The sequence below is a fragment of the Oryctolagus cuniculus genome, chromosome 11 (assembly GCF_051225735.1).
Source record: "Oryctolagus cuniculus isolate XC-2025 breed Fujian yellow rabbit chromosome 11, ASM5122573v1, whole genome shotgun sequence".
NCBI lineage: Eukaryota > Metazoa > Chordata > Mammalia > Lagomorpha > Leporidae > Oryctolagus > Oryctolagus cuniculus.
The window spans coordinates 114,257,688-114,284,605 of NC_142877.1; the positions used below are offsets into that span (position 1 = coordinate 114,257,688).

General features: G+C 63.8%; 1 protein-coding gene across 7 annotated transcripts in view; it reads right to left on the reverse strand.

Annotated features, from left to right (window-relative positions):
- The window catches only part of TMPRSS6 (transmembrane serine protease 6), a 30,029-nt gene extending 7,206 nt beyond the window's left edge, over positions 1 to 22,823 (reverse strand). For 2 of the 7 annotated variants that reach the window (XM_089307599.1, XM_089307598.1), the window contains exons 1-10: positions 22,613 to 22,812; positions 18,489 to 18,691; positions 14,899 to 15,032; positions 14,132 to 14,199; positions 13,541 to 13,725; positions 13,321 to 13,362; positions 10,050 to 10,254; positions 8,040 to 8,176; positions 6,666 to 6,778; positions 6,276 to 6,385 (exon numbers count right to left, since the gene is read on the reverse strand). In XM_089307599.1, coding sequence (XP_089163725.1) covers positions 6,276 to 6,385; positions 6,666 to 6,778; positions 8,040 to 8,176; positions 10,050 to 10,254; positions 13,321 to 13,362; positions 13,541 to 13,725; positions 14,132 to 14,199; positions 14,899 to 15,032; positions 18,489 to 18,690 — 1,196 coding nt within the window. In that variant the 5' untranslated portion in view covers position 18,691; positions 22,613 to 22,812. Of the gene's footprint in view, positions 1 to 6,275; positions 6,386 to 6,665; positions 6,779 to 8,039; positions 8,177 to 10,049; positions 10,255 to 13,320; positions 13,363 to 13,540; positions 13,726 to 14,131; positions 14,200 to 14,898; positions 15,033 to 18,488; positions 18,692 to 22,612 lie in introns of all 7 variants that reach the window. The other 5 variants (XM_051842358.3, XM_089307600.1, XM_089307601.1 and 2 more) reach the window with 5 other exon arrangements.
- Positions 22,824 to 26,918: the final 4,095 nt, after the last annotated feature.

A 26,918-nucleotide genomic window follows, 5' to 3' on the forward strand; every position in this document is an offset into this window, starting at 1 on the left:
CACCAGTGAGGGAGGAGTCGCTGTCCCCCAGGGGCAAGGCCAAGCCAAGCCAGAATCCAGCCTTCTCAGGACCCCAGAGAACTCACCCAGCCTGTGGGGGGCATCCCGCTACCCACTGCAGCATGGACCAAGGATCCAGCACCCTCTGGGGACCTGGCCTACCCTGCAGCTTCCTGATAGGGTTACTGGTTGTGGTGTGATCTGTGGTGAGCTGTGGTGAGCTGGGGTGTGAGCTGTGTTGTGATGAGGTGTGAGGTGGTGTGAGGTGGTGTGATGAGGTGTGATGTGGTGTGATGACACATGAGGTGGTGTGGGCTGTGGTGTGATGAGGTGGTATGAGTGGTGTGATGATGTGTGAGGTGGTGTGATGAGGTGTGAAGAGGTGTGATGAGGTGTGAGGTGATGTGATGTGGTGTGATGAGGTGTGATGTGGTGTGAGCTGTGGTGTGATGTGGTGTGAGGTGGTGTGATGTGGTGTGAGGTGGTGTGATGTGGGATGTGGTGTGATGAGGTGTGAGGTGGTGTGAGCTGTGGTGTGATGAGGTGTGAGGTGGTGTGAGGTGGTGTGATGTGTGATGTGGTGTGGGCTGTGGAGTGATGTGGTGTGAGCTGTGGTGTGATGTGGTGTGAGGTGGTGGGATGTGGTGTGGGATGTGGTGTGGGCTGTGGTGTGATGAGGTATGAGGTGGTGTGATGTGTGATGTGGTGTGGGCTGTGGTGTGATGTGGTGTGGGCTGTGGTGTGAGGTGGTGTGATGAGGTGTGAGGTGGTGTGAGCTGTGGTGTGATGAGGTGTGAGGTGGTGTGAACTGTGGTGTGATGAGGTGTGAGGTGGTGTGATGAGGTGTGATGTGGTGTGAGCTGTAGTGTGATGAGGTGTGATGAGGTGTGAGGTGGTGTGAGCTGTGGTGTGAGGTGTGATGAGGTGTGAGGTGGTGTGAGGTGTGATGAGGTGTGAGGAGGTGTGAGGAGGTGTGAGGTGGTGTGAGCTGTAATGTGAGGAGGTGTGAGGAGGTGTGATGTGGTGTGTGCTGTGGTGTGAGCTGCAGTTGCCAACTGGACGCAGAGGTGGCGCTCACGCACGGTCTCCTAAGCCACCTCATAAAGAACCTGACAATCATCTAAAACGACAACCCTCTTGCCAGCAAGTTGTCTAGAGAAATAGAACTAACTGGCCGGAAAGCTGCTTATTTTATCGCCGACCTACAATGGTGTGTTATGAATTAAAGGACGCAAGGAGTCGCCGCCTCACCCAGAGGGGCTAGGATGCACCGGGGACCACGGGTGCGCCGAGTCCTGTGTGCTCCCCTCCCCGACGTGTGAGCTAGGCGCTGAGAGATGAGCGCAGTGCCACATCTCCTAGCAGCAATAACCAACACTAAAGGGGATAAACACAACAATACACTGCAAGGGAGGTGGCTTCAGACTCGTGAGTTGCAGCCGGCGCTGTGGCACAGAGGGCAAAGCCGCTGCCTGCATGCCGGCATCCCATACTGGCGCCAGTTCAAGTCTCGGCTGCTCCGCTTCCGACCCAGCTCCCTGCTAATGCGCCTGGGAAAGCAGTGGAAGATGGCCCGAGTGCTTGAGCCCCTGCACCTGTGTGAGAGACTCAGCCCAGTCTAGGCCACTGAGGTCATTTGGGGAGTGAACCAGCAGACAGGAGACTTCTCTGTCTCCTTCTCTCTCTGTCCCTCTGCCTTTCAAATAAATAAACAAATCTTTTTTAAAATAAAAATAAGGGGCCAGCGCTGTGGCACAGCAGGTTAACGCCCCAGTTTGCAGCACTGGTATCCCAAATGGGCACAAGTTCAAGTCCCAGCTGCTCCACTTCTGATCCAGCTCTCTGCTATGGCCTGGGAAAGCGGTAGAAGATGGCCCAGGTCCTTGGGCCCCTGCACCCACGTGGGAGACCTGGAAGTAGCTCCTGGCTCCTGGTTTCGGATCAGCCCAGCCATAGCCATTGCGGCCAATTGGGTAGTGAGCCAGCGGATGGAAGACCTCTCTCTCTCTCTCTCTCTCTCTCTTTCTTTCTCTCTGCCCTGCCTCTGCCTCTTTGTAACTCTACCTTTCAAATAAATAAATATTTTTTAAAAAATAAAGTGAATTATTATTTAGTTCTGGGACTTTCCAACTAACCGGAAACACAGAAAGTGAAATGCAGGTTACCAGGTTGGGGAGGCAGTGGTAATATATATTTAAAATTTTTCCCAGGATTAATTCTTAATACTATCAGGAGGTAAAAATAACTTGTGTAAACAGAATCTTTAAAAACAATCTCTATGGCGGCTCAGTGATTTTAAACGGAGTAAAGAGGTCCTCAGGGAGCCCCTGCCCAGCAGGGCGTCCCACAGCCCCCGCAGCCTCCGAGCAGGAGCCGCCAGCAGGGGGCGCCCCCGTGCTGGCCTGACCCTTCTGACCTCTTTCAAACTGGGGGAAACTTGGTTTTGTTCGGTTTCAAGGTGGAAAAGCAGATGTTATCCAGATTAGTCCCCCAGGGAGTGGCCCTGGATCAGTGACAGGGGAGCAGGAGACGAGGGCTTGGGGGCCTTGCTCCGCACCCTCGGGGCTGGGGGGAACTGTGGGAAGTGGAGGACAGGGTTACTGTCATAGACATCTTAAAGTTTCCCCAGCTGTCATATCTTTTTTAAGACTTATTTATTTGAAAGGCAGAGTTATAGAGAGGCAGAGAGAGAGAGAGAGAGAGAGGTCTTCCATCTGCTGGTTCACTCCCCAGATGACCACAATGGCTGGAGCTGGCCCATCTGAAGCCAGCAGCTTACTCCCAGTCTCCCCAAAGGGCCCCAAAGACTTGGGCCATCCTCTGCTGCTTTCCCAGGTGCATTAGCAGGGAGCTGGGTCGGAAGTGGGGCGGCCAGGACTCCAACCGGCGCTCATACGGGATGCCGCACTGCAGGCAGCGGTTTTACCCGCTGTACCACAGCCTCAGCACTGCCCCCACCCCACCCCCTGCCGCCGCCAGTTGTCATTCCTAACGCATTTCCACCTGGGAGGAACCGTGTCCTCGCCCTGTGAAGTAGCAGCACCTGTCAGCAGGGCAGAGCCGTGCCCTCCCCACAGGTGCCACCTTGTGCCCCAGGAACTGTGTGGCCCGGGAGCGATTTGATCCCCACTGCAGGATGTCCTAAGGAATGCCTGAGACAATGATTTCTTTGGAGGCTGCTGGGGGCTGTCACCTCCTGCACGGCCACCCCCAACCCCCGTGCCCAGGAGTGTCGGGGAGTGGGGAGCTGCAGAAAGTGCTGGCTGTCCAGGGGCTCGGGGGCCAGCAGACCCCCAGCCAGGCGAGGCCAGAGGGCCTTGGGAGCCGCGTTCTGCCTGCCAGCCTGGAGCAGTCGGAAAGAGTTGGCAGATGACAAGTGACGTCACAGGAAGCTGGCGGGAGGCAGGTTCCCGGAAGGGGGGGAGGCCTGTGCGGTGGGGGCAGCCCGCGAGAGCGGCTTCTGAGAAACCCGGCAGCCAGGGTCTGGGTCTCACAAGGCCAAGGCTCCCCTTCCGCTGCCTGGGCACTCGTGGGCATGAGGGTTCCGAGGACTCAGGCAAGGAGAACGAGCCTGTCCCCAGTGCGTGCTGCGGCCAGAGGGGGCTCCCCTCTGACCACGCGTCCTCCTCCCCAGCGCAGCCACTCAGGGCCACAGGACTGCGCCTCCCCTTCCCACAAGCCCTGAGCCTGCAAATCTCCCCTTCGCGGACCTCACATGTCTGTGCCTCCCACGCAAACAGATTTTCCAGCAAAGCCTCATCAAATTCCCCCCATCTACACAGGACGATGCTTATCAAAAGCGGTGATGAGCGGAGGAAATGGCTGACCCAGGCAGGTGCCGCCGCCTTCCCTTCCTCTCCGCCTCGGAACCCTGGACCCCAGAGCAGCTCTGAGAAACTGGGGCTGGGACTTCTCAGGCGGCTCCAGGACTGTGGAAGCCGCCCCGCCGCAGCTCCACTGAGGATGCCGACCGATGGGTTTTGGGAAGGGCGGCGCCGAGCTAACCATCGGCAGGGCCGGCTCGGGGATCCAGGGGAACAGCCAGCACAAGACGAGTGTGCACACAAGTGCGTGCTACTGCGTGTACTCCGGCTCTCCCTGCACACTACTTGCTGGCCAGGGTGACTGTGCAAGTCACTACTCCCTGGGCTACGGAGGCCACGTGAGGCCCTGCTTCCTCGCTGCGTTGCTGAGGCTGGCAGTGTAGACCCCCTCCCAGTCCCGAGCCTGCCCTGAACTGCTGGTCAACGTGGGGCTGGGGCCACACGGAGCTCGGTAATGCGCAGGCTGGCGTGGGCCGGTGCTCTCCACTCACCATCTCCGTTAGTCTGCAGGGAGCGGCGGCTGCCTCTCGGCCCCTTTTCTGGTGAGTTCTCTAAGGCTGGGAGAGCTAAGCCCTTGCCCACACAGGCATTCCAGAAAGGAGCCAGGTCTTGAACTCTGGTCTGTCTGGCTCCCAAACTTCAGCTGTCTCCGCCTCATCGGCCTGCTTGGAGAGGACAGCCCACTGGGAGCATCTTACTGCCAGGTGCACGGTGAGAGGTTGGGGCCCTGCAGCGGCCGGAGCCCTGGCTTCACAGGGGAGCGAGCAGGTGCAGCGGAGCCCGGGCACAAGCCGGACGGGCACACGCCTCTGAGCGGGGACGCCTGGGAGATTGCAGAGGGGGCAGGGACGCCAGGCCCCTGAGGCCCGCCCTGCCCACCTGTCCACCACCTCAACACTGAAACGACAATGACAAGTGGCCAAGTGAGCAGCGATGCCGGTGCCCTGCCTGTGACGCCGCCATCCCACACGAGCACTGGTTCAAGTCCCGGCTGCTCCATTTCCGATCCAGCCCCCTACTAATGTGCCTGGGAAAGCAGCGGAAGACAGTCCGAGTGCTTGGGCCTCTGCACCCACGTGGGAGACCTGGATGGAGCTCCTGGCTCCTGGCTTCAGCCTAATGCTGCCCAGGCCACTGTGCCCACCTGGGAAGTGAACCAGCAGATGGAAGATTCATTCTCTCTCTCTCTCTCTCTCTCTCTCTCCCTTTCAGATAAATATTCAACAACAACAAAACAAAACCAAAGCCAAGTGCTTGGCTCTCCCTGGGCCTCAGTCTCCACACCTGTAGAGTGGGTGTGAGCTGGGCTCAACGGCCAGGGCGGCCCCCACCCTAATTCAACAGTGCCCAGGGGCACAGGAGGGGGCTCCCCTCCAAGCCTGCCGGACGCCGTCACGGGGCCTACACGTCCACCGCCGAGGCGTCACTGCAGCGAGGAGACCCCCACTCCACGCTCCCTGATCGAAACACCCCAGTCGCTACCCACGGTGGCTCAGCGGCGTCTCGCACACCCCAGCTCCCAGACCCCTGCCTGGCCACTCCAGCTGCACTGGGGAGCAGGGGGTACCTGGCCCTGTACCCCACTCTTCCTGGCGGGGTATGAGCATGGGAGAGGCCCTGACCGTGGGCTCACTAGAGTACCACCCGCTCCCGCTGAGCCTCGATTCCCCTGTCTGGAAAATGGGCGGGCCGTGGAGGCGGATGAACTACTGCCCCATGGCCCAAGTGCTGCACGGCCAGCCCCTGGCACTGGGGCCAAGGCGGGGAATGGGGGTGCCAGCCCCCAAGCTGCCAGCTCTTCTCCCCGCCCCCCGCCAAGATATCAGATTCTGTACCCGGGAGGGCAGGAAGGCCCTGCGTCAGCCTTCTCAGAACTGTGAATCATGAGTGAGCCCCAAGGTCATCTGTGGGCTCCTGACGCAGAGGGGCGAGCCCCACCCACAGCCACACGTGCGCCCCACGGCCGAGGAACGGCACTCTGTGCCCCGACGCTCGGGCCTGACTCGCATCGCGACGGCTCTGCTGCCCCCGCCCCCGCCCCCGGCTGAGGACCGCAGCTGCGTCCCGCCACCTCCCTTCCCAGTGGGAATCTTCCTCCCCACAGAGGCCACGGGCAGGAGCAGGGATCAGAGTGGGGGCCTGGGGGGGGCAGACACGGGAGCACCCGGGTAGCGAGAGTGGCCTCTGAGTGTGTGGCAGGGAGCGGGACAGGGACCAGACGTGGGGGGAAGTCCAGGCAAAGGCCCACGGGTGCTCCGGAGCCCTTGGGTCCCCGCGTCTTCTTGTTTAAGGATTCAAGGAGCCACCCGTGGGCTCCCGGCACTCACAGAGATGTGAGTAGGACCGACGGCCACAGGGTCTGGGTACAAACTGGGTGTGTGCAAGAGAGGGGCTGGCACCCCCAGGCTTCCCGTGAGGCCCAGAACCTGGGGGAAAGGGCTCGGGCGTCACCTCCTGTTCTGGATCGTCCACTGGCCCTGGCTGCACGGCAGGTCGTATTTCTTCCTCCGCAGGGCGTAGGCATCGAACCAGAGAGCTAAGCCATAGTCCAGAGAGGGCACCTGGGGTGGGAGGAGCCGACCACGGATCAGGTGACATGTGGGCGTGGCCAGACTCATGGACCCGCCTCCCTGGGCAACAAGGACTCCCCTCCTCCCAACGCACACGCACGCATGCACACACACAATGGCAACCAGCACGAACATCTGTCAGTCACTCAACAAACAGGCACCACCGCAGCCAACAGAGGGCAGACCTCGGCACAGCTGCGTCCGCCCAGCAGGGTTTGTGCCCAGGGCTGGGGCCGGCCCCTGGGCAGAGGGCAGGTGGGGGGCAGCTCACCGTGAAGTGCCAGGAGCAGTGGGTGCTGGGGGAGTAGTAGCTGGGGAAGTACGGGGTGCTCAGGACGCCCTGCAGGTCCAGCCGGCCCTCGAGGGTCAGGTTGAGCTGGCAGTCTGGGCCCGGAGAACACGTCGTTACGCACAGTCCTTGGCACTGCTCACCTCACCTGCCACCTGCCCCCCACCACTGACAGCCCCGCCCAGTGGCTGAAGGAAACGGTGTGAGCCTGGGCCTCAGTTTCCTCATCTGTGAAATGGGGGCAGGGGCTCGCTCCCTTCGCTTCAGGGCCTCCATCTTGGCCGTGATAACCACAAGCCAATGCCCTCTACTAGGTCAGGGGAGCAGGACGAGGGTCAGGCCAGCCCTGCGGGACTCTGAGGTGAGAGCCGGCATGGGGTCTCCATAGCAACAGTACACCCCTCACAGGGCAGCTGAGCCCACGAAAGGGGCATGATGCGCCCAGAGTGCTCAACACAGCTAGGGGCTGTGTCCGCGGCCGGCGGCACCTGCAGCCCGGGCGCCTCCCAGCTACGGGGCCTGGGGGAGGCAGCATCGCTCCGCTTTTCAAGGATGAGGCCGGAGAGGAGCGGCTTGGCTGCGGTCACACGGTGGCGGGCCAGGGGTCGCAGGGCCAGGAGCCACCCTGGCTGCGTCTCTGTGCAGCCAAGGTCCCCCCAGCCCACCTCGTGGCCCTCCCCACCCCTCCCGCAGCCCCGGCGAGAGCCTCCCAAGGGAACAGAGGGGACCTGGGCAGCCCCTGGGCACCCCAGCAGGGCCAGGCGGGACCTGAGTCACTGCTGCAGACCCCAGAGCTTGGCCACGAGGGGTGGGGATGGGCAGTGGGGGAGGCAGGGAAGGGAGCAGTGGTGAGGACGGCCCCCCTCCCCAACCAGGCACATCTTCCCTTCCCATCCACAGCTCTGGAAGCCTCAACGTCTGCTTTGTCCACGCAGAGGCACGGCCACGGAGGGCAGGGTGAGGCGTGCGCCCCCAGGAGAGGGGTGGGCACGGGGGTTCCAGGAGCGAGAGGAGAGCGGGGGGCTGGGGAAGGGTGGGGGGGCCTTCCCTTTCTGCAAAGTTACCCCCCTCCTGCAGGGATCGCACCTTTGCCCTGAGCCCCATCAGGGCTGCATCTGCAGATCCACCCGGGAGGCTGAGCCACGGCAGGTGCACAGAGAAGCAGGTAGTGGGGGCTGGGGGAGAGGAGGGCCAGGCCAGGATGGGGGGGAGAAGGAGAGGGGAGGGAGGACAGACAAGAAACCCGGAACCGAGACAGCGGGGAAGACGGCAAGAGCGTAGGGGAGGAGGTGTGCAGAGCTAAGGGGCTTCCAGAACCTTCCCTCCCCCCCATGCTTTGCCCCACCCCCGCCTCACCCTGGAATGCCACGGGCTGCACGGAGAGCACGAAGGGGTCGTAGTAGCTGTGCAGCCCCTTCTTCCAGACCACGCTCATGACGGCGCCCGAGGCCAGCACCTCCACCACGGGCTCCTGGCGGCTGCAGCCGTAGACCCTGGCGGCACACAGAGCCGGGAGGGCAGCAGGGAGGGCGGGGGCTGCCCGTGTGGGCTCTGGGGAGGCCGTCTCAGGGTTGGGCCAGCTCCTCAGGCGAGACAGGTGGGATGGACCTGGCCTTGGAGCTTACAATTCCCGCCCCACCACGCCCCCTCGCCGGCCCTCAGAACCACCTGTGACACCGAGCACTCCCGGCAGGAGCCCCAGACGGCACCTGCAGCGACCGCCAGATGCCAGACCTGGGCCTGGGCTGGGACAGGAAGGAAGCAGGGGTGTGCGTGGCCAAGCTCGCCTGGGAGGCGTGGAGCAGGATTCTAGACTTTTCTAGAAAAGCTTCCTCCCAGGCTGTCAGGGTCAACTGCTTCGCGTCCAGGTGGGGAAACTGAGTCCGTGGCAGAGGCAGGCTTGTGCGTGGTGCTGCCTGAGACGGCGGGCACCACTGTGCAGCCACCGGTGCCCCCTGCCCTGCCCAGACCGGGAGCGAGGGGTGCCCGCTGCCTCCCCGGAGGCCTTGCAAAGCCTATCGAGCAGTCCTCAGCGGACCCCCGCCCCCCCCATCCAGCACAGGCTGGGCGGCAGGTGGCCACGCACCTGCTCCACGCTGGGCCTGGCCGCGGTGGGGGTGGGGTGGGGGTGTGTGCCTGAGCTCCTTCAGCCTCCAGCCCACCACGGCCAGGCCCTGCCCTGCTGCCCGCAGCCTGGGGAAGAGTAACCCCAGAGCCTGTCCAGAAAGGTCTTTGCAAGAGCCCTGGGGCAGGGCACCCCCGCCCCGGCTTCCCGCCCTGGTGTCCGGGTGCGGGTCCCCAGAGGGCTGGGGGTATTTTCTTCCCTTAGCAGCAGGGCCCGTGGGGTGAAGCCAGTATGGAACCCATGGCAACAACCTACGGTTAATGCTGGGTGAGGGGCCCAGCGGCAGCACCCACGTCCCCTCAGCCCCGCTCCCCAGCGGCTCTCGCGTGCAGGCTGGAGGGGGTCCCCGGGGAGAAGCCCCTCCCCCACCCACCCACCCACGTCCCGGGAGCTGGAAATTGGACAGCGCGCGGCTTCTCGGAGCTTCCCGGGGCACTCTAGGAACCCAGCCCACGCGCCCCCAGATTGAGGTCACCGCACGGCAGGGCGGGGCAGGCTGAGAATGAGTGAGCAGCCTCCCAGCTGGAGAGTCAGAGGCCTGGGCAGGGCCCTGGGTCCCCCCCGCCCCCCGCATCTGGAAGCCTGCTTTGCCAAGCAAGGGTGCCCAAGAGCAAAGTCACTCCGGAAAGCAGTAGGCTCAACCCCTCCCCCACCCCCCACCCCCCCGCCGGAGCCCAAGGCCCCGCCCTGGCCCTCCTTCCTGGCCCTGGTCACGTCCATCTCCCGCCCAGTGCTCCTGTCCTGAAGCGCTTCCTCTCCTCAAGAACCTTCCATCGCCCCCCACTTAGCCAATGCTAACACTCCCGACACCCCATGCGCTTTGTGGCCTGGCCCGGACTAGCCCTCTGCAGTGACAGCAGCCGGGGCTCGCAGCTCCTGAGTGCCCACGAGGTGTGAGGACCGCGGCCACATCATCTTACTTAAATCCTCACCACGACCCTGCAAGGCAAGCACGAGTCACCCAGCCATTTTATAGGTGGGAAAACTGAGGCTCCAAGTGGCCCAGAGCCAGGCAGCTGCGGAGCAGGGGTCGGCAGTCTAGGCTGCCGTCAAACTCGGAGGCATTCGCGAGCCACGTGGCCTCCCAGAGCTCCCCCTCGGGGCCACCTTGCAGATGGACGAACGAACGAAGGCTCAGGCCATGCCCAGCTCCTCCCCCCACCCCTCTAGGCTGGCCTTGCTATTCCCCAGATTCTGAGGTGACCTTTGACCTCACGTCGCCCACCGCCCCGGGGACTCACGAGGTGATGAGCCTCCTCTCCAGGGGCCCAGGCGCGTCGTACATGGCCAGCCGGTCCCGGCAGTCGGCCCGCGTCCACTCGAGCCGGAGTTTGAGCATGAGATCCTCGGGGCCCTGCAGGTGCCACAGGCAGCTGGAGGCCAGCTGGTCGGGCCCCTTCAGCCGCAGGGCCTGGCCCCGGCCCACGTAGCTGTAGCGGTAACAGCCTGGAGGGCGAGAGGGAGACCCCCTGACCGCTGTTAGCCTGCAGGACAGCCCCCCAGGGGCGAGGGGCGGGGCCCTGCAAGAGTTGCCCCGCCCTCAGGTAGGGGCGGGATGGGCGGGGCCAGGTGTGCTAGGTCCCGCCTCTCAGTGTCTCCGCCTCTCCCCTTTCTGGTACCCTCAGGCATGCTCTCTCACGGATCCGTCATTCATTCCCCAAACATGCACTGAGCTCTCCTGGCCAGGGGAGCTCCCAGAGCAGGGTCCAGTCAGCGCTTGGGCCTCCAAGAGGCACAGGAGGGCTCCGACCTTGGCCTGTGGGTCAAGGTTGCCCTAGGTGGGGGTTGCGGGGGTCGCAGCTTGAGCAGAGAGGCCACGTGGACAAGGAAACCTGAACCCAGAGCGCGGACAGCAGGAGCGTTAGCCAGAGGCGGGAGCCAGGCCCGCCGCACCCTACGGGGCACTGCCTGGTCCTGCGGCCATGGGGAGCCATGGCGGGTCAGGCAGGGCCCGGACGTGGTGTGGCTCAGATCCCAGACTCTGTGCTGCTGGGAGCCACGGCGAGGCGGTGGGGTGGCCGTGCAGTAGCGGAGAAGCCACGGGGCTTTCTCTGCAGTCAGAGAGGGGCGCAGACTGGGGAGGGGTGTGGGAGGCGGCCTTGACTGGGGGAAATGGACTGTGATGTCGATAACCAGACAAGAAAGGCGGAGCAGCCGCGCTGGCCAGCGTTGGACCCGCGCTGTCCCACGCGTGCTCGCGGCAGCTCCGGGAGCTGCTTGCCGTTACTGCGCTCATTCCACAGCCCTGGCCAGACAGACCTGGGCTGGCTTGTGGGCGCGTGATCTTTCACGGGCCTCGCTTTTCCCACCTGTAGAGTGGAGTGGGTGAGAACACACACTCCCGGCCTGGGAATGATGTGTGGGCGAGAGCGCAGGGGAGTGTCTGGTACACAGTAGGTGCTCAGTGAGGGTGGCGGGTGGGGGGGCAGAGGAGAAGGCGGGGCTGGAGGGAAGCCCTCGCCCCCCAACCCCACCCCAGCACCGACTCAGCGCCAGCCCGGGCAGGCAGAGCATCTACAGCCTGCGTCCACCCATGACCGTGACCGAGCACCTACTGTGTGTTTGATATGGGCCCCAGGGACCGGCAGTGGATGACAGAAGCAGCAGCCAGCATCTCACGCAAGCCGCCTCACAGGGCTGCGAGGCAGGGAGGTGGGTGCCCTGCCAAGAAGCCTTCTGGGCCCCCGGTGGGCAGGAGCAGCCCCTGGCCCCCTGGGCTCCAGCACCTGCCCGGGAGGCGCCTCATTCCCTCCATGCCTGGACAGACCCAGTCCCTCGCTCCACGGCCTTGGGCTCTCTTTCTAGCATGGACACTTGATGTGAGAATTTTGGAAAATGGCTATTTTTTTGAATAAAAATATTGCCTTAAGGTTAATGAGTTTATTATTGTTTTCTATATAAATAAGGATGAATGAATGGATGGACGGTATTTAATGGCTCAGTTTTCACTTCTACAGTAAATACGGTACGGGCACCCACAATCTACAGGAGCAAAAGCTATGTGGGGTTCCCCCAACAATTTCTAGGAGTGGCCAGGAGTCCTGAGACCTAAACCCTTGGGAAACAGCTCCCCAGATCCGAGGCCAGACGACTTTTTAGGGACGGGCCAGTGAGTACACATTTTAGGGGAGGTCTAAATAGCGCCATTATAGAGGTGCTCCTGGACGAGAGACCCACATTCCCACAAGTCACTCTCAGCTCAGGCGCCGTAAGAAATCGGGCTGCGTGGGTCACACTGGCCAGGCAGGCTGTCGCGTGCCCACCCCCGCTCCTGAGCACTGGCCGCGGAGTCCCCTTAAGGCTCCCAGAAGCGACAGCCCTGCCCCACGGTCGGCTGTGCTGAGCAAACCCGAGCTCTGCAGAGCGGGGTGTTAACTTTGGAAGACCGCGAAGCTGCGAACAGCCCGGCTCACTAGAAAAGGCCACCGCGAAGATTGTGGCTTCATTCCCCGCAGGGCGGGGTGGGGCGTCCACCAGCTTTGTAGGCAGCCTCTCCCCAGCATTCTTCTCTCCCCCGACACTAGGAAGTCAGATGGACGTGATCAGTGGGTAGGGAGATGGACAGGGGATGCCCGCGTGGATGGATGGGCAGATGGAGGGTGGATGGATGGGTAGATGGATAGACAGATAGGCACACAGACAGAAGAATTTCTTGTTTCTTTATCGTCCCCTCATTAGTGAGTTAATCCTACTCACTGTCCCTGTCTGAGTCACGATTTGACTTCTTGTTCGTTGTACTCTGACCTCACTGCCTGCACTCCCCCAGGAAGCAAGCATGCGACAGCAGCGCCAGGAAGAGGGAGGTCAGAGAAGGCAGAAGCAGGGTGCAGGCGCCCCCCTGGGATGGGCTGGAGGTGCTCACCTGTGCCACAGCCCCCCACAGAACTCCCAAGCGCGGGGAGGAATCTGAGGGTTTGGGGGCTTGTGCTTAGGGCTGTCAGGTACAGCAGCCCAGGTGGTGCACTGCACAACTCCTCGGGCCGCATGGACTGCGACGTGGACAGCAGGGTGGCCCTGCCGGTGTTTCGCAGGAAGACACTGAGGTCTCTCGGACGAGAGCAAAGTGACCATAGCAACATGGCATTGGGCGGGAAGTGAGCAACCTTGCAGGTGACCCAAGTGCACCTCTGAAAGACCAAGTCTGAAACCCAGAGTGGCTGACGGGCTGCCCGTTGGGGAGACTATCGGTGGCCTGCAGGCAAGTTGGATTCGACGGTGGAAAAGCAGATTTAGGTTCACCTGTGATGGAACCTGCTACCTGCGCTCACACAGGCAAGACTCACACACACACATGTGCACACATGTGTCCACACGAGAGCACATGAACACACATGCGCATCCACACACGGGCGCCACACCCCCTCCGCTCGCTCAGCCCCTGCTTCCTCCCCTGGGTGACCCCAGGCCGGGCTCCTGCCCCAGCTCAGGGAGCCCCCTGGCCTCCCAACCCTCAACCAAGCCAGGAAAGACGCCAAAGCCAAAGGCAAGCGGGCGGGAAGCCGAGGCGCGTACCCAGCGTGGAATTCAGCGCTACTACGTCTTTCACACTGGCCTCTGTCAAAAGGAAACGGACAAAGAAATCAACAAGGGCAAAATAAATGCACAAAGAACAGGCCACACACACGAACGAAAACGGAGGAGACCGCCAGAGCTGCCGGGCCTGGGCACGCGCCCCGCGCCCCACCCCTCCCTCCCGCCCCCGCGGGGAGCGGGCCCCTGCCCCGGTACTGACCCAGGATCACCAGCCCCTCGGGGTCCACCTCGTACTCCGCCCTGTAGGGAGCGGGCGCCGAGTCATTGGCCGCCGACAGCAGCTCCTCCACCAGCAGCGCCCGCACCACCTCGGGGCTCAGCGTGGGCCGGCGGCGCTCCGGGATTTGCAGAATGAACCAGAAGAAGCAGGTGAGGGGTCCCTCCCTAAGGCAGGCGGCAGTGAGGGGCCCGCGGGCGCTGATCTCCCTCGCGGGAAAGCCTCCCCCCAGCAGCCTCCGCGGGAGCTGCTCTCGCCACCCCCATTTTACAGGGGGAAGTTGAGGCACGGCTGTGAGGCTAACCTAGGCGGCAAAACGCTGGGCCCCATGCTCTCAATGCCCCCCTCCCAGTGCATGCCGGGCCCCTAACCAGCCCGCTGTGGTCGTCACCCAGGGTAAACCCTGCCACAGTGCTGTGCCCATTACACAGATGAGAAGACCAAGCCCGATGGAGGGAGGTCACCGGCTGCAGCCAGGTCTCTTGCCCGCGCCCTTGGAAAATGAGACAGGTCCCCTCCCAGGGCTGATCTGAGGTCCTGGCAGGGGCCAGCTGTTGCCTGGGGACAACGTACCCAAAGGAGTAGACAGAGCTGGAGTTGTAGTAGGCGCCCAGCCGCGTGCTGGTGATGAGTGCCTTGAGCTGCCAGAGGAAGACCAGAGCCCCGTGACCCTCTGTGGCGGCACCAGCCCCCCCCACCTTGGGGTGCACCCTGGGGAGCCCCAGGGGAAAGGCCAGCCAGGTCACCAGTGGTCAGAGCCCGAACCAGGGGCACCTTCCCCTCCCCCACCTCCATCCTCACCCCCGAAGGCCGACGGCCTCTCTCCCCCTATCAGAAGCCCTTCTTCCACTCTGAGCAGCCCCCCGGGCCACAGGGCCCCCCTGCACCCACCCCTGACCGCCCCAGGCACGGCCGGGCCACGGTGATAGGGAGCCCGGCTCGGGGGAGGCTTTGCCCCTGTACAGCTACGAGGCGGCACATCCGGGAGCCTCCTGGAACTGCCTGGAAACCCTGGCCACCGTGTCTGCTTCCAAGCCTGCAGCCAGGACACGGTGCACAGCACCCTCAGAGCGGGGTACTGACCCACCCTGCGCAGCTCTCCAGGCCGCCTTGCTGGACGGGGCCCTGGCACAGGCGGTGGCTGTGTCACGAGGCACGCGGGGCCCCCAGCAGAGCCAAGCTCCGCCCTCGGGAGTGACACCGGCAGAGTCTAATGCAAGTGCCTTGGACGCAGGTCCACTCGCTTTCCCGTCCCTGTGCCATGTGGCCCCAGTGAGTGCCCCGCCTCCCCCAGGGGGCCCCACTGACCACGCCCAGCCCTGCGCGCGCCCCTTCCCTACCATGTTCTGGGCCTTGGTGGTTTCGCTGCGGAAGGCGCTGGACTCCCTGCGGGCGAGGTCCTGGGAGAAGTGGCGGTTGAGCACCCGCAGGCTGCCCACGTACACCTGGCTGACGGTCACCTCCGCCCTGTACCCTGGAGGAGGGGCCACCGGGTTGAGTGCGGGCTCAGTGGGCGGGGCTCAGTGGGCAAGGCTCCTGGACTCCCACGCCGTCTGCTGCCACCCAGCCTGCCGCCCAGCCTGCCGCCCAGACACCATCGCCATCCCCATGAGCGCCCTCCTCCTCCTCACCCCTGTCGTCATCACCGTCATCATCCAGACTGGCACCAAGGCCACGGAGGACGTCAAGGCCAGGAAGCCTCAGGCATCCAGGAGGCCCAGGCCCCATTCAGCCCCTCTCTCCGACCTCCCTCCCTCCTTCCACAAGCGGGCGCTAACCCACCTGCTACGCAGGCCACCCTGGTCAGCTATGACAGCCACGCCTCCCCTGGTGGAGCCGAGAGTGCTGGGTAAGCAGGTGTCGCGCCAGCAGCCCCACAGCACGTGGGCTGCGTCTGGGACGGCTGCCCCCCGAGGAGCAGCGCAGGGGCCATGGCACCGGAACAGGCTGACCCCACAGTGCCCCTCCCGCTGAGATGTGAGGACTGCGAAGGTGTGAGAGCCTGGGAGTGTGGGGACTGACGTCAAGCACTTGGGAATACATCACTAGAGCGGTGAACAAGTTTGTAGTCTAACAGGCAGGAACCACTGCCTCTCCCAGCTACAAGGCGCGTGCTGTGGAGGGGAGGGTAGCACGGCAGAGGCCTGGAGTGAAGATGACGCTGTCGGGAGGTGTGCCTGTGGGAGGGCCAGACCGAGGGAGTGGCAAGTGCAAAGGCCCTGGGGCAGGAGTTTGCCTGGTGAGTTTGTGAGCAAAAGGGAGAACAGGAGGAGAGGAGGCGTGGGGAAGGCGGAGGCCATGCAGGGCTTTCGAGCTCTGAGAGGACTTGGGTTTGACTTTGAGTAAGAAAGGAGCTGTGGGAGAGTTGAGAAATCAGAGAACCGATTTGCTTTATAAAATGGCCCGTGACTCTCGTGTCGAGAAAGGGAGCCCTCCAGGCGAGGGCGTGGAGCCGCGGGGAGGGCGAGAATCGATGCATTAGGGCACGCTGGGGAGTCGGAGGCGGCCCAGCCCGGGTGGGGCAGAGAGAGGCCTGGGAGAAGAGCCAGAGGAGTCGGGCGCGCGGTGCAGGCTGGGGAAGAGGGCGCACAGCGTTCTGAGCTCTCGGAGGCCCTGGTGGGAGTCAGCGGCAGCAAGGGCAGGACAGCGGGTGGGGGTCGGAGGGAGGAGAAAAAGCCAGGGCCATCGGAGGGGCGAGACACATGGCGGTCCCCAAGCCAAGGGCACCCAGGGTTTCTCCTCCCTGGGTCAAGGCCTGGACAGGGGATTGGCGGCTGGAGTGGGAGCGGAGCCAGACTGCAAAGGGCACCAAAGAGGCTGGGCTGCCGGTTGGAGGCTGCAGCCATCCCGGCCAGCTGCCACCAGGACTTTGCTGTGAAGGGAGCGAGAGACGGGGGTGGGGGGGAGGTGGCGGGAGGAACCCAAGAGGTCCTGGCTGGAGGGGTCAGACAACGGGCCGGTGAGTTCCGGGCTCTCGGCTTAGTGCTCAGCGGTTTGCCCCAAAGACTCGTTATGCTACCCAAGGACGTCTTGGGGGCCTGTGCTATTCGGGGTGCTGGCTCCCTGCGGCTGGTGACGTCACACCCTGTCTGCTCCCTGCCACGCTGCTCAGTCCACGTGCAGTCACATCCACGAGCCCTGGAAGGCCCGGGGCGCCCGGCAGCCTCGCCCCCAGGGCGGTTCCACACCAGCCCACCCGATCCGCCTCCACGGCTCCCAGCCGGGTCCCCCAGTTCCTGTCGATGGACCTGAGATGGCACCCTGACGTTGAGCCAGTGAGATGCCCCCTGACTGCCCACTGTCCGATGGGAAGGCTCCAGTCCCTCAGGCAAGCTGGGCGGTGCCTGCCGTGGCTCCTGGCCTCGGGACCGCCTCTGTCCGAGCACAGGTTGGCAGGGCTGATTCGGCGGCTAAACCACGAGGGCTGGGCTCCACCCGAAACCTGACAACCTGGCGCGCGGGAAGTGCCCAGCGCCAAGCGGGTGGGGGGTGAATGAATGAGCAAATGAGCCCTCCCTCGTGGACGGGGAGCCTTTCTAGGGCACAAGCTAATTAGGGTTAGCGAATGCTCCTGAGTGTTTATTCACTGGATGGACAGATGGGTGGGTGGGTGGATGGATGGATGGGTGGGTGGGTGGATGGGTGGGTGGGTGGAAGGGTGGGTGGATGGATGGGTGGGTGGGTGGATGGGTGGGTGGGTGGAAGGGTGAATGGATGGATGGGTGGGTGGGTGGATGGGTGGGTGGGTGGAAGGGTGAATGGATGGATGGGTGGGTGGGTGGATGGGTGGGTGGATGGGATGGAAGGAAGGAAGGAAGGAAGGAAGGAAGGAAGGAAGGAAGGAAGGAAGGAAGGAAGGAAGGAAGGAAAGAAGGAAGGGTGGGCGGGCCCAGAACAGGCACCAGCTGCTCCTGGGGCTGCAGGGGACAGATGGGGGACTGTGAGGTCAGACAGGTGGGAAGGGCCAAGACTGGGGACATAGCGGGGCCAGTGCTGTGGTGTAGTGGGTTAACACCCTGTCCTGAAGTGCCAGTATCCCACATGGGCGCCGGTTTGAGTCCTGGCTGCTCCACTTCCAATCCAGCTCTCTGCTGTGGCCTGGGAAAGCAGTGGAGGATGGCCCAAGTCCTTGGGCCCCTGCACCCACATGGGAGACCCGGAAGAAGTTCCTGGCTCCTGGCTTTGGGTCGGCGCAGCTCCAGCCATTGCAGCCAATTGGGAAGTGAACCATCGGATGAAAGACCTCCCTCTCCCTCTTCCTTCTCCCTCTCCCTCTTCCCTCTCCCTCTTCCCTCTCCCTCTCCCTCTCCCTCTCCCTCTCCCTCTCCCTCTCCCTCTCCCTCTCCCTCTCCCTCTCCCTCTCTGTGTGTAACTCTGACTTTCAAATAAATAAATAAATCTTAAAAAAAAGACTGGGGACACAGGAGGCGCCCTGAAGCCCAGCTGCTCCCCAGCTCCTCCCCCCATTCATGCTGGGCCCCGGAGAGTCAGAGCCGTTGGAGCTGCGGTCCCCACCCGAGAGTGCACTAGGATGGCCTCCAGTGAGCAGAAGCCCCACCCGGCACCAGGCACACCCGTGCCCCCGGGGCCTCCTCCGGTAGCGCTGGCTCCCAGCCAGGGGTGCCCCAGGGGGGCTGTAAGCTTGGGAAGGCCAGGTTAAGCCCTCGGGCTCACAGGGTGGCGAGCACCGTGCGCTGGGAGAGCCAGCAGGGACCCGGGGCGCATGCCCAGCGGGAAGAGACTGAGCACGGGACCTGGCTCGGCACACAGTGCATGTGTGCCCCGACACAGGACAGGGCAGGCGGCCAGAGCGACGAGAGGCCTTCGAGGCCCCACGGCCCGGGCCTGGACGTGGCTGAGCCGGGAAGCCGAGTCCACCCTGCAGGGTCCCCACGCCCCCCAGCCCTCCCCAGGTGGGGCCTGTCATTACCTAGGAAGTACCAGAGCATCACTCCGGCTGCGGCCAGCGCCACCAGGGCGAGCCACAGGGGCGCCAGGCGGAGGTGGTCCCGGGCTTTTCTCTTGGCCTCCACAGGGGTCCTGAACATCCCCTCCGGCTCCGGCTCTGCCTCCTCGCCATCGCCTCCGTCACCCTGCCCGCTGGCCGCCTGGGGGGCCTCGGACGCAGGCATCCTGGCAGGGAAACAGACCAGAGTTGGAAAGAGCCCAGAGCCGGTGCCGGCAGCCTGGGAGCCGGGACTGAGGGTGGGCGGGAGCAAGGCGGGCGGGCGGCAGGGCTGCGCTTGGCTCACCCGCTTCTTTGCATCCTCCCGCCTCCCTGGGGCAGAGTTCCAGGGCCTGCACCCCCGTCCCGAGACGGCACTGAGCACAGCCCCTGCACGCCCGCTCCCCTTGCCCTTGGCTTCTCTCCCACTGCGGGATGCTCTCCTTCCTCCTGGTCCTGCTTCCCAGAGCTCCCCATTCCACCCCCACCGTGCTGTGCAGGCCACACGGTCCTGCCCCAGGCTGCCTGAGCCAGCTCTGAGCTGGGTCGGGGGCCAGCATCCACTCTCCTTCCGGAATCACCCCCCACCCCGCCACCCCACCCTCTTTGAAGGCATCCCTAGAAGACTGGGATGGGGCTTCCTCTGGGCCGTGGCTCGGTTTTCACAGAGTGGGTGTCCGGGGCCTCCCAGTGAGATACACGGCCCTTCCGGATGGGGCGAGGGGCCCCGGCCCACTTCTCTCACCCCCGCCCTGCACCCCCACAGCTCCTTGGGAACCCAGGTCTGGCATCAGCCAGTGACGCGCTCACTCTCCGGAGGCTCCTATCATATGCAAGGAGTGGCGACACCGGGGAGGCTCTCACCTGGGTGAGCTACCCTGTGCCCCTTAATTAAGGGGACATCTGCGCATGCGGGGCGGCCCCTGCTGGCCACTCTGGGGCCGGGGCCAGGGATGGCAAATGCCGTGAAGTGCCCACCTGCTGCCCAAGACACCTGCAGCATCCCCGCGAGGAACACACGAGAGACAGGAGCAACAAGTGGCCCGAGGCGCCAGCGCAGAGCCGCCTTGTCCTGGGCTGGCCACCTGGGGTTGTCTCCTGCGGCCTGGGGGTGGGACGCTGCCTGGAGAGAGCCCAGGGGACGCGCTGGCTCCTGGCCCCTTCTCCGCCCCAGGTCCCCTCCCTCCACCCGTTTCACTCTTGAGTCCAAGTCACCAAGGAGCTATTTCTGGAGGAGTCACGGAGCCACGGTGGCCACACGGGGACCCTTAATTTGCCCATTTCCAGGGCTTTACGTGCACTCTCGTGAAAGCGTTCCACAGCCCCGGGTGTGCGTGTGCGTGCGTGTGTGTGTGTGTGCATGTGTGTCGGGGGGGGGGGTCTCGGGATTTCCATCTTACAGATAAGGAAGTTGAGGCACAGCGAGGTTGCGCAGCTTGGCCCAGGTCACCCAGCTGGTGAGTTTGTCTTCAGAGTCCCGCCCTGACCACAGCCGTCAGTGTGCAGGCGGGGAGCTGAGGCTCGGGGGTAGGGGCTGCACATCGGGGTCCCCTGGGGGAGGCTGCTCGGTGGTACCCCTCCCCCTGCCTCTGTGGACTCTGTGTCCCTAGGCAGTGCTCCCTGAAGCCCTGTGGGAGGTCCCTGAGTTCACGGAGCAGCCCCTGGTGCAAAACCCCAGGAGCAGGGAACGCGCCCGCCTCCCAGCCCCTCCTCGGGCGCGTCCTGCGTGTTGTCACTGGGACATCTCCCCCGTCCCCCGCCAATGCCAGCCACTCACTCAGGCCCCTTTCCTGCCGCCCAGACCCCCGGCCGTGGCATCAAAGCCCCGCTGTGGCCAGGCTGCTGCCCGCCAGCTCGCATCACCCTGCAGGCACCTCCGCGCCGGCCGCGCCCCCGGCCTGCAGGCCTCTCAGGATGCTTCCCGCCCTGGACAACCCCTCCCAGATCAAAACGTGCCGGCTTCCGGCCTCGTCTCTGCCACTCAAGAAAAGCAGTGCCTATGTCCCCGTTCTCCCCTGGTGTCCGTGGAACCCCAGCCTGGGGCCAGTCCCCAGGAATGAACGATCAATGAAAGAATGAATGATGTGACTTGGTCTGTAGGCCCCTGGAGGTGACACTCTCTGGAAACTGGACCTGCGGAGTCCTGGAGCCGCGACGGCCACCCGACTCTTGTGGAGCACCTGCTAGGAGCCAGGCTCAGCGCTGGGCATGGGGGTGCATGGAAGAGACCCCCTTCCTGTCCTCGGGCTCCCCCTGGTGTCCCCAGGGTCCAGCCCCCCAGTCCGTGTCTCTCCGTCCCTCTGCTCTGCCCCAGCACCTCGTTGGACCTGTAGCATATCTGCCTCAGGGCCTTTGCACCTGCCATTCCCGCCCACTGTAAAGCTCTTTCAGGTTGCCTCCCTCCAAGTCCTGGCTCAGATGCCGCCTCCTCCGAAATGCCTTCCTTAACCTCCTTCCTCTCTGGACTTGTGCTGTGCGTATTAACAGGGAGGCTGGCAGCAAACGGGGCCCAGCGCCAGCCCTGGACAAGGACCCCCCCCCCGGGTCTTGAGCCCTAAAAGTTCTTACTCACCACTGAGCTTTCCCACCCTCTGCCTGGGCTTCCACCTCCAGACCTGGCTGGCTCGTCCGTGCCCCTTGTCACAGGGAGTGGAGACCTCACTCCTCCTGGCAGCCCTAGACTGTCCCAGGAGGAGCCACTGCCCTGTGAAGGATCCTGGGCTGCCATAAATATATATATATATATATAAAAAAAATTGGGTTGTGAATCTAGCAATAAAAGCTTCAAACTGGCCGGCGCCGCGGCTCACTAGGCTAATCCTCCACCTAGCGGTGCCGGCACACCGGGTTCTAGTCCCGGTTGGGGCACCGGATTCTGTCCCGGTTGCCCCTCTTCCAGGCCAGCTCTCTGCTGTGGCCAGGGGGTGCAGTGGAGGATGGCCCAGGTGCTTGGGCCCTGCACCCCATGGGAGACCAGGAAAAGCACCTGGCTCCTGGCTCCTGCCATCGGATCACCGCGGTGTGCCGGCCGCAGCGCGCCGGCCGCGGTGGCCATTGGAGGGTGAACCAACGGCAAAGGAAGACCTTTCTCTCTGTCTCTCTCTCTCACTGTCCACTCTGCCTGTCAAAAAATAAAAATAATAATAATAAAAAAAAAAAGCTTCAAACCGCCTATTGATCCCCGCCCCCTTCAATGCCCAGTTCCCCGAAAGAGCATCGTGTCGGTCCCCCGGGTGCTGAGCCCTTGGAGGGAGGGACCGCGCTCTTGCCACAGAGGGCAGGTGTGGGGCAGCAGCGGCCTGGGCGCTGGCCACACAGTTGGGTTTGGCCGCTGCGTGCAATGTCCTACTGTGCTGGGCGACTCTGCAAACTGCCCGGCGCCTCAGCCACCTGCAGCCTGGCGTGCTCGCTCCAGCGTCTCTGTTCAGTAGCGGGGGAAACTGAGGCGCGGAGCAACGAGACCCATAGTACGGGGTCACCCCGCCAGGGCAGGGTGGGGTCCCGACCTGGGAGTGTGGGAGGCACCTGCGGGGCGCTCCTGCGGCTGTGAGCTCCCAGGCTGGCTGTGCAAACACACTCACAACTCGCACGCAGATACTCCACAGCCCTGTCTGTGACGGCAGACTCCTCCGTGCACAGGCATGCTGGGACACACACACACACACACACACACGCGCGCGTGGGCCCCACTCTGAGCCTGCGAGCCCAGGGTCCCGCATTGGGGTTCTCCCTCGGGTGTGAGGCGGGCTCTGGGCCTGTCTCCCACGGCCGGAGAGCCGGGTGGGGTGCCTCCGGTCCTGCACGGCCTCCCTCATCCCTGCCCCCCCCCGAATCCCAGGCCGCCCCGCCGCTGGAGTCCCTGACCGCTCCCCTGCCCCTGCCCCTCGAGGTGTCCACACATCTGACCTCACTCCGCCCCCGTGTCCAGCAACGCCAGCTCTGTGCACCCCTGTCTCCTGCTCCCCGGTTGTGCTGTGGTCTCTCAGGCCTTGCAGGCCTGGCTACAGAGCAGGACGACAGCTCCAGCCGCAGGGAAGCAGGCTCAGTGCCCCAAGAGCACCCTGTCCCGGGCTCGCTCCTAGACACTGGTCCTGGAAGCCCCCACTTACCTTCGGGTGTGGCAGGTGGGTGCCCGGCCTGCTCGCAGGCCACAGGAGCCTCTGCTTGTCCAGGCCAAGGTCTCCCCGCCCCCACCGGCCGGCCAGAGCTGGATCAATGGCCCAGAGCCATGGCTGAGGCCGCGTTTGGCCCTTGTCCCCTGTGGTCTGTGGCCCCAGGCGCCACAGGCCTCCTGCTGGGTCCAGGACGGCACAGTGACTGCGGCGCAGGTAAACAGGCAGGAGGCAGGGGGCAGGCAGTGCCCGCCCCGCCCCGTCCCGCCCCGTCCCGCCCCGCGGGCACCCCCGAGACCGGTTGCAGGCAGGTGCAGGAGATCTGAACTCTCCCTGGGGGCCGTTGCCTGGTGACGCTCCTGCCTGGTGACAGCCCCTGGTCCCCAGGAGCGTGAGGCGGGGGCGGGGGGGGTGATGGTCAGAGGCCCTGCAGGTAAGGACAAGGGCTTGCACAGGTCTGCCTGGTGCACAGCTAAGAGCGGAGGAGATGCTGGCCCAAGAAACAGAGAGACTGGACCCAGGCGCTCTGTGGACGGGAGAGGAGACAGGGTGCAGTGGGGGATGGGTTTGATGCAGGGAGCTGGACGGGAAACGGAGCAGCCAGGACTCAAGTTGAGATGCTGGTATTGCAAGTGGTGGCTTAAGCCGCTGCACCGGCCCGGCGTGCCGGCCTCCCCTGAGGCTGTGAGATCCCAGGCTGTGGCCAGCCTCATGTGAGACGTGCTCACCCAGGTTCCGCAGCCCAAGGTTGAAAACTGTGTCCACCAGCCTTCAGACGCCGACTGCTACTGAAGCCGCCGCACGCCGGCCGCCTTGCTTGGGTCATTGCTAATGTCCAGTGCCCTCCCTCCTTTCGCCTCTGCGACCGTGGTTGCCACGCGGGGCTCACTGAGTCCTCTAGACAGCACCACTGTAGAGGCCCTGGGTCTGAGCTGGGCACTAATGCCCTCATCCATGATGCACGGCTGGGCTCTGGGTGTGGGCAGGGTTGACTGGGTCAGCGTGAATCCTGAGGCCAGAATGTGGTGTGCACGCCCAAGACCCCGTGTGCTGGGGGCATGGGCGTCCCGGGGCGCATGCGTGTGGGTTGCATGTGTGTCAGATGCGTGTGTGTGCAGTGCGGGGTGTGGGGTGTCAGGAGCATCGAGGGGTGCAGGCTGACCCTGTGTTAGCTGCAGGAAGTTGTGATTTCTCTGAATCTTCCAAGCTATGCTTCCCCCTTGGTTAACGCAGACCGGAGCCCCTCCCCGGCAGCCGGAGAAGGTGTGTGTGGAGGCCCAGCTGGTCCTGGGAAGCGGGGAACACTTTCTCCCAGTCCTCAGCCCTGACCTCTGTCCGTGGATTTGACCTTGACCCTGACCGTGGGGTCCACAGCCTTGCCCCAGCCCCCACCTTGCAAACTTCCCAGGAAAGGGGGTTTAGGCAGGGAGCAGGGGCAGTGTGCAGGGGCGGGGCCAAAGCACCCTAGCTCAGCCCAGGGCAGGCCGCAGGGCCCCAGCCCGCCCAGCGGGCAGGCAGCCGGACAGTCCAGCCGGCGGATCTTACACAATCACCGTCCACTGTGCCTGGCGGCGCCCAGCCATCGATCTGCCATGGCCCGGGGCAGGGCAGCCACTGAGGAGGGTACAGCCAGCATGGTTGGGGGGGCCTCTGAAGGCACAGGCTGGGGTCCAACCCCCCCAGAGCCCTGAGAGCTCCAGACATGGGCAAGTTTGCCCCTAGTAACAAGGGGGAGTGAGTGGCCTGGACCCTCCTGTTCCCACACAGGGACCACTCAGCCACAGCGGAAGGCGGCTCGCTGCTCCCTGGGAACCTGCCCGCCACACAAATGCTGGCCCCTGGGGTGTTCAGGGACAGAGACACCACCCAGAGGCCTGGCCCGGGCTCGCAGGCCAGGCTGACCCGGTGGGACAGGGAAGAGGCTGGCCTTGCTCAGGGCGCTCACCGCCCTCAGGTGACAAAGCCCTGGCTGGTGCCTGGCTATTTGGAGCCAGGACGGCTGCGTCATATAAAATCCCCCTGCACCATGAGCCGCGGGAAACAGAGGCCTCATCCGCCCTGGCCGCAGGTGCACCGCAGCCTGGAGGGTGCCTGGCACCGAACACACAGTTACACTCAACCGCCCCTGGGATCACAAGGGGACTTTCCTTCTCCAGCACTGCTCATCACAGCGACCCCTGGAGGCCAGGCGTGGACGTGCGAAGAGGCTGAAGCCAGGCAGGAGAGGCTGGCCCCATCCCGATCCTCCAGCCCAGGGCAGGTGGAGCAGGAACCCAGGCTCGTGCTCTTGCCAAGGGCCCTCCGGGAGCGCCCTGAGCCTCTGGCCACCCCAGTAACCTGGGCAGTCCCCACCTTGGAGAGACCTCAACCCATCTCCCCTCAGCACCCCGGGGCCCCCTTCCCTCTGCCCTGTGTCTCTGTGTCCACTTTCACTCTGGTTTCACTCTTCCTCTTTATTTTTTTAACTGATTTATTTACTTGAAAGGCAGAGTTCTAGGGAAGAGGGGAAGAGGGAGAGAGAGGGAGAGGGGTCTTCCATCCACTGGTTCACTCCCCAAATGGCCAGGAGACTGGAACTCCATCCAGGCCTCCCATGTGGGTGCAGGGGTCCAAGCACTCGGGTCATCCTCTGCTGCTTTCCCAGGTGCATTAGCAGGGAGCTGGATTGGAAGTGGAGCAGCCGGGGCTCGAACCAGCGCCCATACAGGATGCCGGCACCACAGGTGGTGGCTTTACCGGCTACACCTCCAGGCCGGCCCCTCATTTTTACTCCTTACCTCTACAAAGACCCTGTTTCTAAAGAAGGTCACAGCCCCAGGTTCCAGGTGGGTGCTGGGACCGAGGGCACCAGCCTGGGGAGGGTTTGGGTTGGCCTGAGGGGGTAGCAGAGACGCTCCCTCCTCCAGCCTGTCCTGCACCTCAGGGAGGCCGCCAGGGGCCGCCATCCCAGCCCCCGGTGGTGGAAGGAGCCGCCCAGCTTGAAGGCTGCTCTCTGCTGCTTGGAGCCTCTCTCTGAAACCTGCTGTGGAGGCCCAGGGCTGCGGGGTGGGGGGCGGGGCAGGTTCCCAGCCCTGCCAGACGCTGTCTAGACAGGTGTGGGCGTGGGGCTCCTCTGGGCCCAGAGGCTGGCAGGAGCTCCCTGGGGAATCTGCACCGGGGACTTCGAGCAAGGGCTGGGGGCTGCCAGTCCAGAGTCAGTGCCGGCAGGCCCGTGTGCGCCCTGCGTGGTGGCCGACGACCCCTGGTGTTCGTGGGGTTGAGGCAGTGTAACTTGGCCTCTGTCCACGGGGCCACGTGAGTGTCTGTGTCCCCCCTCCTCTTCTCGTGAGGACAGCCGGAACCTGGATCAGGGCCTGACTCATCTTTTTTATATTATTCATTTGAAGGAGAGAGAGAGCTCGTCCACTCATTGGTTCACTCCCCAAATGGTCCCAGCTGCTGGAACTGGACCAAGCTGAAGCCAGGAGCCAGGAGCTTCATCTGCTCTTCCACGTGGGTGGCAGGGGCCCAAGCACTTGGGCTTTTCCTTTGCTGCTTTCCCAGGCTCCTTAGCAGGGAGCCAAACTGGAAGTGGAGCAGCCAGGACTGGAGCCGTCGCCCATGTGGGGGTGCTGGCCTTGCAAGCTGCAGCTTAACTCATGGCCCAGCAGCACCAGCCCCCAGTTTTTAATTTTGTATTTTTTGGTCTCAAACGTCTACAGTCAGGGATATAGCAAGTTCAGCCCCTGCCACGCTGGGGAATGGTGGGGTCTGTGTCCACGCCGCTGGCTGTTGTACCCTGCGGGGCAGGCTGGATCTCCACGCAGGAGACCCGGATGGAGCTCCTGGCTCCTGGCTTCAGACTGGCCCAGCTCCAGTGGTTGTGGCCATTTGGGGAGTGAAGGAGCAGTGGCAGCTGCCCCCACCCCGTAACTGCCTTTCAAATTAATAAAAATAAATCTTAGAAACTGACCTCGAGCTTCACGTTACTTGACCTCAACAATAACCCCAAGTGTTCTCATGGAAACGTGAACAGAGAACCTACGTGAGGGACTGGGGACGCCCCCCCACCCAGTGCCTGAGTCTTCCTCACTGGTGCTGTCACCCCGCCCCGCCCCGCCGGCCACCAAGGCTCTGATTAGCTGTGACTTTCATACCTGCAGAGGTCAGAGCTGGCTCCGAGCAACGCGGGGCAGGACCGCCCCGGCACTGCCTGGACCACCGGCCAGGGCCGCCCACCCAGCCACAGGGGCTGACCCACGCCAAGCCCGCTGGAAGCCAGCCCGGCTCCTTCAAGGCTGACTGTCCAGTGCCCGTCGTGGTG